At 40.1% G+C, this 11347-nt stretch overlaps 1 protein-coding gene across 4 annotated transcripts; it reads right to left on the bottom strand.

The window, feature by feature from the left end:
• Positions 1–5864: 5864 nt before the first annotated feature.
• On the bottom strand, positions 5865–11138 carry LOC105899871 (transmembrane protein 106B-like). Of its 4 annotated transcripts, none has more exons than XM_012827093.3 (9): positions 10924–11138; positions 9954–10095; positions 9793–9856; positions 9440–9593; positions 8871–9011; positions 8029–8072; positions 7220–7270; positions 6822–6962; positions 5865–6359 (listed from the first exon to the last, which is right to left on the bottom strand). In XM_012827093.3, the coding sequence occupies exons 2-8, from the start codon at positions 10087–10089 to the stop codon at positions 6845–6847; spliced, it is 708 nt and encodes a 235-aa protein (XP_012682547.1). In that variant the 5' UTR covers positions 10090–10095; positions 10924–11138; the 3' UTR covers positions 5865–6359; positions 6822–6844. The 4 variants fall into 4 exon arrangements, with proteins under 4 accessions (XP_012682547.1, XP_031421041.1, XP_031421034.1 ...); XM_031565181.2 differs by having other exon boundaries at positions 6826–6962; XM_031565174.2 differs by having other exon boundaries at positions 5865–6962.
• Positions 11139–11347: the final 209 nt, after the last annotated feature.

The raw sequence follows: 11347 nt of genomic DNA, 5'->3' as shown, positions 1-11347 counted from the left end.
ACAGACAAGGAGGTATTGCATTAAATAAACATAGTGCATGGGCTTGGTAGACTTCCCTTGAAAAGTCCTCTTATTTGTTTAAATGACCATGTCCAGCCACAAATTCTTTATAATTTTTTTTTCATAGTGAATAAATTGGTAGCATGTCTTCGGACTTCAAGGTTAACAAGGTTACAGTAAAATAATATTTGAGAAAAAGTTTCCCATTTTTAGTTGGTAATGTTGTTAATGTTACTAATATAAATAAAGTGTTTTTGTCAGGAAACACACTGTGCTTGTATGTAACTGTTTCAGCAGAAAACGTATGTGTCAACTGCAAACGTACACCTGTGGATGCAACTGAAAACGGCGCTAAACTTCAAAACCGATACAGCGTGAGTAAGAACATTTGCTAACTTGTTGTTACATGAACATAAATTAATGTATTAATTCACAATTTCTTAAAGGTGGAGTCCACGATTCTTGCAAAAGGTTGTTGATATTTGAGCTCAACAGCCAATCAAATTTACACCCCTCCCTTTTGTGCTTCTGACGCAACTGATTGGCTGGAATTGGCTTGGCCAGAGCCACTGGGTTTGCTTCCCATTTACAGAGCCAGGACTGTATATGAATTTTTTTTTTGAGTGGACACACTGAATGGACATCTGAGATGTCAGTTAGCTGAATTTGACAAAATGTCTATTGGATTAGAATCGCAGACTGTGCCTTACATATAATGTATGCATGACACACCTCTTTAAGTACATTAAATTAGCTGTTGAGCACTTCGAGCTGCATTGTTTTGTATGAAAGGTGCTATACAAATAAAGTTTATTATTATTATTATTATTATTATTATTATTAATAATAATAATAATAATAATAATAATAATAATAAATCATATTCTGTTATATCTCTAATGAAACAATGTCCTCTCTTCTGATTGTATTTTCTCAGTCTGTGCAGTACTCTCAGCAGTGGTGAGAACATCTGGGAGGTCAACCTCAGGTCAACCTTTAAACCACGATTCAGTACCATCCTTGTCCAGGCATCCTTGTGTTCTGGGCCAAAAAGCATTATTCTGTACAATTGTTGTAGCAAACTAATCTCTTCAAATCTTAAAGTTGGTACTTCAATGAGAGGCAGACGACCAAATGCGATGAACTGAAGTTTATTCAATCTTGCAGACTTCCATCCAATTTGAGCGGTGGTCCATGGAGCATCGCTGTCAAAAATCAGTGCACTTTTATACTACAATTTCCATCACTATGCTTTTTCAAACTAAACACTTATCAACGTTGAGCCAATCAGAATATTCTGCTCACTTATTGCCGAAAAACATTTCAAGAAAATGGTGACTTGTGAGAGCAGGTATGTGTCCTTGTCTATGTTTCTATTTTGTCCTTGACTTGTCTGCATCTCTTATCCAGAGACTCCTTCATAAATGCTTGGCTGTCCTCCTTTTCAAAAACAGGCCTTTCTGCTTGACCTTACAAGACACTCATCTCTGCACACGGGCCTTTCTGCCTACACAACACTTGTCTTTTGGCAAAACTGCTCCATGTTCACCACACCACTGTAATACAACCATTGTATTTTTATCTACACTATCAAATATGTTCAGCAATTATTAAAGCATCCATTAACTAAATCCATGACTTTGGGGTGCCGTCTATGGAATTTCCCTCAGATTAATTTAATGATGTGAAGGACTTGAATGCAATTATGTAACCGTATGGCATATTATATGCACTGGCTCTCGCGGTCACAGATTACATCCTCATTAGTTTCATCAGTCATGCAGTCCAGCACAGCAGCAGTATATAATGTGATTATATATTATACACGTGAGTGGACGTCAGTGGATGTTACATTTATATTTTACATTTAGTCTTTTAGCAGACGCTTTTATCCAAAGCGACGTAAAAGGGAGAGAACAATCCAGCTACGAGCCAAAGAGACCTTGTGTAACAATAAAGTACTAGTAGAAGTGCAAGTTAGGAAGGGAGGTGCTCTCTGAAGAGTTGGGTCTTCAAGAGCTTCTTCAAGGTAGAGAGGGACACCCTTTGCTCTGGTAGTGCTAGGCAGCTCATTCCACCAATGTCTCTTCACAGCCTGTTCATTCTCATGTCGTTTTTATTTGGATTTGTCATATTTACCCTTTTGTTGTCATCAAGGTAGGCAAAACAGAATCACCCGACTTCTCAGGACCCTATGAAACAAACAACAGTCTTTTGTTTTGTGTAATGTGATGACTCACATGGTTATAGGCCGTGGCTGAACCACTTCATCTTGGCACAGCGAGCTGAGTGTAACTAAGTGGATCTCAGAGAGACCGCTGTTGAGTCTGTTCGAACATGAAGAGGCTGGAGGAACACAAGGAAGAAAGAGAAACCTTGCCTGATTCTAAAAATAACATTGGCTGCCTTAAGTGAAAGACAGAAAAGCAAGCCCTGGTACAGCTAAGTGACTGGACATTGTATTTAAAGCAATGGCTTATTACTGACTGAGCACCACATACACACAATGCTATGGGGAGAAGATCAGAGTTCCTGCAGCTAAGAGCTGTTTTTTTCTTGATCAAGGCACTGTTAATATCAAATTATATCTATTAATATCTTTAACCTTGTCATTCATAAGTCAATCAGAGGTGCTAAACCTCGCAGCAGTCCGTGTTTGAGGCACCTCTGAGCAGTCGGACTGAAAGAGGTAGTGCACACTGAAATGTGTCTTTTGAGCAGTAAACTAAATTATTTGAGCTGTGATGAAACACATCAATGCTGGGTGTCTATTTTCAGTGTCATGTTAGTCCAAACTGACTGTATAAAGAGTTGAATCTCTATATTCAGTCGATGGTCCAAATCAATCACTGAGATGCCCAAATATGGACATGAAATTCTCATGTGGTACAAGTAGTAGGGTCAGAAACCTCAGTTCCGTGACCATCCTCTGGCTAAGATGTTTTGACGACTGATTTGACTTCTATAAACCTTTTATAAAAAAATTAGTCCCCATGTCCCTCGCAAAAATGTCGGCATTTTTTGCTAGAGGGCCGAATCAAAAATGGCAGCAGGGCCTATCTTGTAAAAGTAACTTTTTTACCAGAGCACCTAAAATAATGTATGAATACACTTTTTGTGGTGAAATTGACCATAAGGATTGTGATTGACATCATTTTGACATTAAGACATCATCTTGCCCCCGAAATCCAAGATGGCCACCATCTGTTAGAGCGAAAACTTATTTTTTGATACACAAATAAACTTTTTAACCTGAGTACCTAGAATAATGTATAAAGACACTTTTTGTGGTAAATTGACCATAAAGATTGTGATTCTGACATCATTTTGACATTAAGACATCATGTTGACCCCAAAATCCAAGATGGCCACCATCCAGGAGACCAAAAATGTAAAGTTTTATACACAAATCAGCCCCCGGGTCTCCAGGAGATGGGTGATGTATGGCATTTATACATTACTTATTATGGAAGGACAAAAAAAATAAGAATATCAGAAATACGTCTTATTCAATAACTGTAACTTAAGAAAGGAACGAAAAACACTTGAAACATGCCAATAAGAAATCATTGTACCCCAATAATTTTACCTTTTGGTCATTAAAAAAGACATAACATTGTTAATTACAGGATGCTTTCATGTTGTGATATGCTACACATTCTTTTAACAATGTAACTGCTGAATAATAAGGACATTGATATATAAGATTAGTCCAAATCAGAGCATTCTGCCTCACTAGATTCTAAATCACTACTATCCGATGTATCCCATCGCCTACTCTGCACATCATAATTTTTCTTTTCATCACAATCATACTCGCTCTCATTATCTTCGCTGTCTTCAACTGGCCTTGATGCAGGTAGATGAGTTGGAAGAGCAGGTTGTGTGTAGCTGTTGTCGTGCCACTGTGCTCTTCGCCACCTGGTCATACACTGACTTCTTACCCTTGCCATAAAATCCAAAGTTAGCATCACATCCTGTCATACAGTGCAGCTGCACAATGCAGTCTGCCATCTCGTCAGTTACCAGATCACTGCAGACTACCGTCTCCTGCTTTCTCTTGATGTAGAGCATACCAGACAGTTGCTTTGAGATAAACGCTGCTGCGACATAGGCATCAGTATCAGCAGAATCAATGACAACTGGTCCACTATAGCCTGACTCTCGCAGCACTGCGTAAGTGGAGAAGAGGATAGTGTCTGCCTCAGACTGGTAAAAGCAGTAGTTCTGCATCGGTTGCTGGGTTGACAAGTTAGTACAGTGGGAGCCAACAGAGTAAACAATCTCTGCAATGTCGTTCAGGTAGCTGCATATCAATTTTTGTAGACGCCTCTTGTTACAAACACTACAAAGCAACGTGGTAAATGTTCTGGCAGATGGAAATGGATCATCCAATTTCATGTAGGTGTTGGGGATATGTGCCTTACCCTGTGCCCGCAGGTCTCTCTCATCATCTTTAGTGGAGTTTGCTGCATCGTATGGGTCATTGACACATGATATGATCAGCACGACCATGGCGGGCAAGGATGATAGATATTAGCTTGTGCACATAGTCTGACCATGTGTATGGTGTGCTCTCTGGCTTCTGTCGGTCTTCTGTTGTTCATGGTACACTCAATCCACATGTCCCAGGCTATGTTGGAGTAAGGGTCGGCTGTGATAGACTGAGTGAAGTCAGTACGAAGGAAGGCGACCTGATCGTCAGGGAGAGCTGTCAGCATCGCCCAGAAGTTGGGCAACCACCTCCCATACCTATTGTTGTCATACGCTACCATCCATGGTAGCATGGCACGCAGAGAGCTGACATACTCATCCTAGTTGCAGATATGGACTGCATGCACATTCTGCATGAGTGCATTAGTCATGGACAAAAAGCTTAAAAAAGCTTACCAATATCACACGTTATTGTACACGCTATCTTAAAAAGGCTGTTAAAAAACTTTTTTTTAAAGATACCTTCACACGTAAGATATCTCGAGTCAGACACCTGTCTTAATGAGAGATCAAGGATTAAGACAGCTATTAAGGCGGCTACAGTTTTTCGATCACAGCCCATGTTTTCGCTCTACCAGATGGCGGCCATCTTGGATTTCGGGGTCAAGATGATGTCTAAATGTAAAAATGTCAGAATCACAATCCTTATGGTCAATTTACCACAAAAAGTGTCTTCATACATTATTCTAGGTGCTCAGGCTAAAAAGTTAATTTGTGTATCAAAAATTACGTTTTCGGTCTAACAGATGGTGGCCATCTTGGATTTTGGGGTCAAGATGATGTCTTAATGTCAAAATGATGTCAGAATCACAATCCTTATGGTCAATTTACCAAAAAAAAGTGTATTCATACATTATTTTAGGTGCTCTGGTAAAAAAGTTACTTTTACAAGATAGGCCCTGCTGCCATTTTTGATTCGGCCCTCTAGCAAAAAATGCCGACATTTTTGCGAGGGACATGGGGGCTAATTTTTTTATAAAAGGTTTATAGAAGTCAAATCAGTCGTCAAAACATCTTAGCCAGAGGATGGTCACGGAACTGAGGTTTCTGACCCTACTAAAGAGCTTCTCTGGCCATCGTGGCTAAAGCAAATAGCGACCCATCCGTGGTTATTTTGTATACGAAGTATTGAAGTTTTAATATGAGTTTTAGAGTGTAAGATTTATTTAAAAAAAAAAAAAATGTTAACGCCCTCTAATCAGCCCGTCCCTGTCACCCCACCTACCCATTTTTTTTTAGCATTTTATCGAGATTATGCAATGGGTGGAGTTAGGTGGGGGTGAACTTACACTACAACTGAATGAAGAACAACATCTCTGTATAGAGTGAACTTAATTGACAGTCCCCAATCCAGTTACACAACACCAAAAAAATATCTTTTTATTTCTTATTGACACGGGAAACAAACAAACATTGAAAACTTGGTTTGCTATAAAGAGCACAATACTTCATTCATTGCGGCACTCTCTAATATGAGAGGGTAAGCATATGGCATGTACTTAAACAGTACACAGTAAAGCTGTGAGAGCTCCTGGCCCTTCATTTGTAGTGCATGTAAAGTAACGTAAGTGCTATGAGACCAGACATTGTGTAGAATTTGAGTGTGAGCGCATTGCTTACGTCATTGAGTTAATGACTCCCTCTGAAGATGTGATTGAGGAAGCCAAAGCATGTGGATAAAGGAGCTAGAGGCCTTTGTAGATATATCAACACCATCACTTCTGTTGGACTTCGGTTTTCAAGGATGGTCATTCAAAGGAGCTTTGAAGGAGTTGTCTGAAGGCTGCTGAAAAGCTGCTGCTGCTGGAATAGCCAGTGGTTATGGCGGAGGCACTCACAGATTACGTGGGGACACGTGAATTAACCTGTATAACGTGGAGAAGCCTGTATAACATGAAGCAGCCTGTATAACGTGAAGCCTGTTGTTGCAAGATGACATACTTTGACACTTTCAGTCTGAGTACCTGCATGTGACTGTTTGAGAGGCTGCTGTGGGAAGTCCCCAACCAATAGCATAAGGAATTTAACATCTTTTCCTGTGTATGACTAAAATGGGCGACTCTAGCCATCCATGGTATTGATATAAAATTAGAAACATGAAAAAGAAGGCTCAGGGGGCGAATGGCCTTCGTCGTCGTTGTGAATATCATGATTTGACTTTTCACGAAAAGCTCCGACAAAGAGATGTGTGGAAGAAATGACAGGCACCTCTAGTTCGGAATATGAGGTCTGCTTTTACCACAGCAACACTTCAGTCAGTCAGGATCCAACAATCAAAAACTGTCTGGAATACAAAAACTGTATAACAGCTCAAAGAAAAAATGTACTTGCAGTATTAGCGTCTGGCGTCTCACTGGCTGCCGTTAAACACATGGGCTGTGGTGCGGTTAGCCCCACAGTCTAAATACTGAAATGTCTCCAAGGACAGCTGCTCATAGTGGGCTAAATAGTACACAGTCATGGACACCCTGGAAATGAATACAGATAAACAAGTTTAGTACAGTTTTCATGGAACAAAATTAGCCTGAGCGACAATGCCGTAATAGTTAATGGACAACTTACCTAAACTATAACACTTTTACGTTTATAATAGCAAAACATTTTTTGTGGGCTGCATCATACGATACAACATTCAATCACATGCATGCACATCCATATATGATTTTTGAAGAATGTAGAGACATTAGGACATTAGACACAGACCCACATTAAACATGTCACTTACTGTAATTTCAGAAATAGGACATGAACAGTGAACGCTGTCTTGCAGTATTTACTGTGAAAACAAGATACACGCAATGAGTTAAGAGTCTGAAGGATTTCAGAGTTAATCTCACTTTCATGTAAAGAACACAAACACTGATTTTTTGGTGGGAAGTGGGAGATCACAGGCTCTTACTATTGGCCATGCAGTGACCAATTAAAGCCTTACAAAGGGGATGTCTGCACATTCTACCATAACTTAAAAGTGAATCCCTTAAGTTCTACATTATCCCACGAAAAAAACTGCACAACTTTAAACTTCAACTTTAAAAGCATCAAGTTAAATGTTTAGCATAAGACTTTTGGTCAGGTGGATACTGTGTATTCTTTTGAGTTTTAACAGACAGCATTTCAACAATGGAAGTGCTTGAATGACTAGATAAAAGGAATGCACTGTGGCTTGCTGTTTTTCAACTAACATCTTGCTCCCCGTACCACCAAAACAAAACATTGCGAAGATTTACATACATCTTGTATAAGTTATATATCACAATACAATTACAGTATTTTGATGTATGTATTAAAATTTAATGAAGGATTTTGGATACTGTTTCTCATAGTGGTAACACACTGTTTTGGCGAACATCTCTTGGAGCTACACAGTTGAAAAGCAATTAAGATCACTACAATGAACCTCTGGTGCAGCATAAAAATGCTATTTTATTTAATTGATCTGTCTGAAAAACAGTATAATCAGTGTAGACAGAGATCGGAGCAGAGGTAAGACCCATTATATCTTGACTTATCCATGTATTCATTTTTACAACTTACTTCAGCCCTGGGTCAGTCAGACTGACACGAATCTCAAAGGAGTGCTGTGGGAAAGCAGAGAGCGAGTGAGTTGTAGCGAGTCAGCACATTCTGTGGGATGCCTTTCATCTTTAATGAAAAGATCATACGGACTAAAAGGATAAAAAAAATGTTGGCTGTGGTAAAAAGCTTTTGTGGTTAAAAAAAAAAAACATTTTAACAATGCATGACTATGTATACCGTAATATCCCGACTATTAACCGCGGTTTACAAATTGATTTTGCCAAAATTTTTGCAGCCATGCGGTTAGTAAGTAATGCGTACAGAAGCTCTGCCAGATAAAGCCTGAATGGGTCTCTCTCTCTCTCTCTCCAACAACATTGGATGGCACATCTTCATTCACACTCAGTCACATTCAGGATGTTATGGATGCTATGGAGCGTGAACCTCCACAAGAGGTCTGTGTGAGGTCTCATGCCAGGTGATCAATTAACAATTAGACTGAAAGGTTTAGCGTCCATTCCCACACCACACTATAACAATAAATAAATGCTCAATAAATGGTTGTCACTGTGAATGGGAATGAGGTATTTGTGTGTGTTTGTGTGTGTGTGCATGCATGCAGGGTGTGTGTGTGTGTGTGTGTGTGTGTGTGTGCGGGGAGGGGGTGTAGGTGTAGTATTTTTGCTTGGTTAATAGTTGGGGAAATACAGTTCAGTATCTACACAGGGTTTCTGATGTATTTCTATATGTTATTAAGCATAAGGGATAGACATAGATGTTTCAGTCACACTCTCACTCTCTCTCTCTCTCTCTCTCTCTCTCTCTCTCTCTTCTAACCCATACACACACCTTATACTTACTTTTTTCTTAGATCGTGGTGGGATGGTAGTCACATTGGTAGCACGAGCTGCGCCAACAACTGTGTCCACATAGAACACCTGCACTGTCAGGTCTGAGGCCTCCACCGTTGCAAAGTTATCATTCCTGATCTCCAAGGAGTGCTACAACATAATGCAGGGGAACATCATCTCAGGACCAGTCATGACTATGTGATGAGTGACAATACTTGTTCAACTACAATTGCAATCAGATCATGTAAAAAATAATGCTCACGCAATTCAGTCATAATAAAAAAAAAAACACAGAATATTTGTGTGTCACATTTATCAATATTATCATTAAATTATAGACTTTTCAATTACCCATGGGACACCAAAACCTAACACTTTATAGTATACTGGAAAGTTCTGGAAAATAATCTTGTGGTTTATGGGAGGTTCAGGATCCTTTGAATGTTCCTTCTATGAAATCTCACTTGATTGTACTGGTCTGACAAAATGCTGTCAATTTGACTGTGGTGCAAAAAAACTTAAATAGTAAATTCCAGAGTCTCACTGAGCTTGATTTACACAGTTGTATGATTACGCACGAGGATGGTGGCGTTAACTGCCGTTGGTGTGAAGAACACATAGGCAGACTGCAATCCTAACTCTGAGAGAGCCACACTGCGAGGGAACAGGAAGAAGAGGAAGAGTCCACTGAAGAGCAGGCACAGGCCTACTGACACACACACATACAGCTTCCTGTGGGTTTCAAAAACAGACATGAAAACATGTAAGAATACGGTCTGTACAATATTATAGAGTTATGTTTTCTGCTCTTACACTGTTATGAAATTATAAAGAAACTGATCACCCAGTACTGATCATCTTGTTTTCTTACATTACCTCTGTCTCTGACACGCAAACACACACACAGACACACAGATTGATATTCACTCACGTGCGTCTTGGCTTGAGTCTCTGGTCTGTGCACGATATCACTGCTACTAATTTGTTCTCTTGTCCTAAACATACAATAAGCATCAATAGGTCAAGTCACTGTTGAAGAAGAAATCAGTTTCTATCTTTCTTTCCCCCCCCCCCACACACACACACACCCACCTCTTGGGATACGGCCTGTCCCCTGGCAGGTGGGGCAGTTCACTGTATCTCCTGAGGTTGATCGTCCTTCTGGCCTCTGTTTGTCCGTCTGTGGTAAGATGGCCTGAGCCTCCTCGTTACTAGGGAACGCCCCCATTCCAGGCTGGAGGGAAAATAAGATATTAGCCCTGAGTCCTAAATCACTAATAAGGGTACCTTCTGACTAAGCTACACAAAGCAATGTAAGGGTCTGTTCTAACCCCCAAAAGATGCAGAAGAAGAAGACCGTGCCTTCTAAGAAATCCCTAGGGCTAAAATAATGTTTATTTTAACACCAAAGCTGACATTCAAAGCCTGAATGCTCACTAGACTGTGTCAGTTTCCTCGCCCGCGAATTATGCAGTCGCAGACGAGAACACTACACAAATTAGACTATTCATTTCTTAAGAACATTCTACCTGTAAATCCATGATTTATGCTGCAGTGTAAGTTGCACTGCCTTTATATGTGTTTTATGGGTTTCTACTCCAAGGTTCAAAGTACATAACTAGTCAGCTCAGGTGATCTCGGAAGATTAATTTAAACATGCCATACAGAAAAGCGGACATATACCTGTTACGCTTCAGGTCAATTTGTAAAAAATAGACAGGATTTTATTTTCACCAAGGTGTGGCAAACTCTAACTGTTCTGTAAACCTTCCTCTACCAAAACGTTCCGGTGGGTTCTGTTATCAAATACGCGCTTATTATTCTACCGAGAGTGTGTTAGGAACCATTTCGGTTAAAGTCCTGTTGCACTTGTAGGTAAACAAACAACTGCGTCATGTCCATATCAACTGTAAGGCCTACTTGCATATGAATCGGTTAGCATTAAAGTAATTTGGTTTTGTGTCCATTTTCTTCTTTACTCTCAAGCAATGACTCTTAAGCAATGCATTTCGAGGTGCCAATAAAGATAGGCTAGGCCAACAACAATTACTTGTTTACTCACCCAGTGGACTATATTAATATTGCAAACTATTACTATCTCATACTGAAGAAAGCACGCAATCACAAACACTGTGGGGCGGAAGGCAGTCACATGCGATGCAAGATACAAAGTACTGTATCCTCTGGCTAATTTCGACTGCGTTTCCTGGTTGACGTGACTTTGCAAGACATCAGTTACATTTGCTTTCGTCTTCGGCGGACTTCGACTGACACAGCACTTTTAGTGGCCAACGTGAACAGCCGGCTCAGTCGGGGAGGAGTTGAAAGAGACGGCAGTCAAGCCGGAAAATGTGTCTTTCTCTTTGTAGTTTGCAGCTGACTCGACTAACGGGAGAAGTGAACATGATGAAATTAACAAGAGATGCACTTTCGCCAGAGGGGACCGTGATTTTCACTCAATGCAAGCTACGGGGATGCTGCAACCT

This window comes from Clupea harengus, chromosome 1 (assembly GCF_900700415.2).
Source record: "Clupea harengus chromosome 1, Ch_v2.0.2, whole genome shotgun sequence".
Taxonomy (NCBI): Eukaryota; Metazoa; Chordata; class Actinopteri; order Clupeiformes; family Clupeidae; genus Clupea; species Clupea harengus.
The sequence above is the reverse complement of the archived record's forward strand: the minus strand, read 5'-3'. Positions and strand labels throughout refer to the sequence as shown.

Bases quoted from the DNA above. Each gene is read 5' to 3' on its own strand.
- LOC105899871 (XM_031565174.2), bottom strand. From the start codon at position 10,089: ATGGGGGCGTTCCCTAGTAACGAGGAGGCTCAGGCCATCTTACCACAG. The intron at 8,073-8,870 runs GTAAGTATAAGG...GCTTTCCCACAG, and splicing joins CACCACGATCTAAGAAAAAA to CACTCCTTTGAGATTCGTGT. The intron at 6,963-7,219 runs GTAAGTGACATG...ATTCATTTCCAG, and splicing joins GTCCTATTTCTGAAATTACA to GGTGTCCATGACTGTGTACT.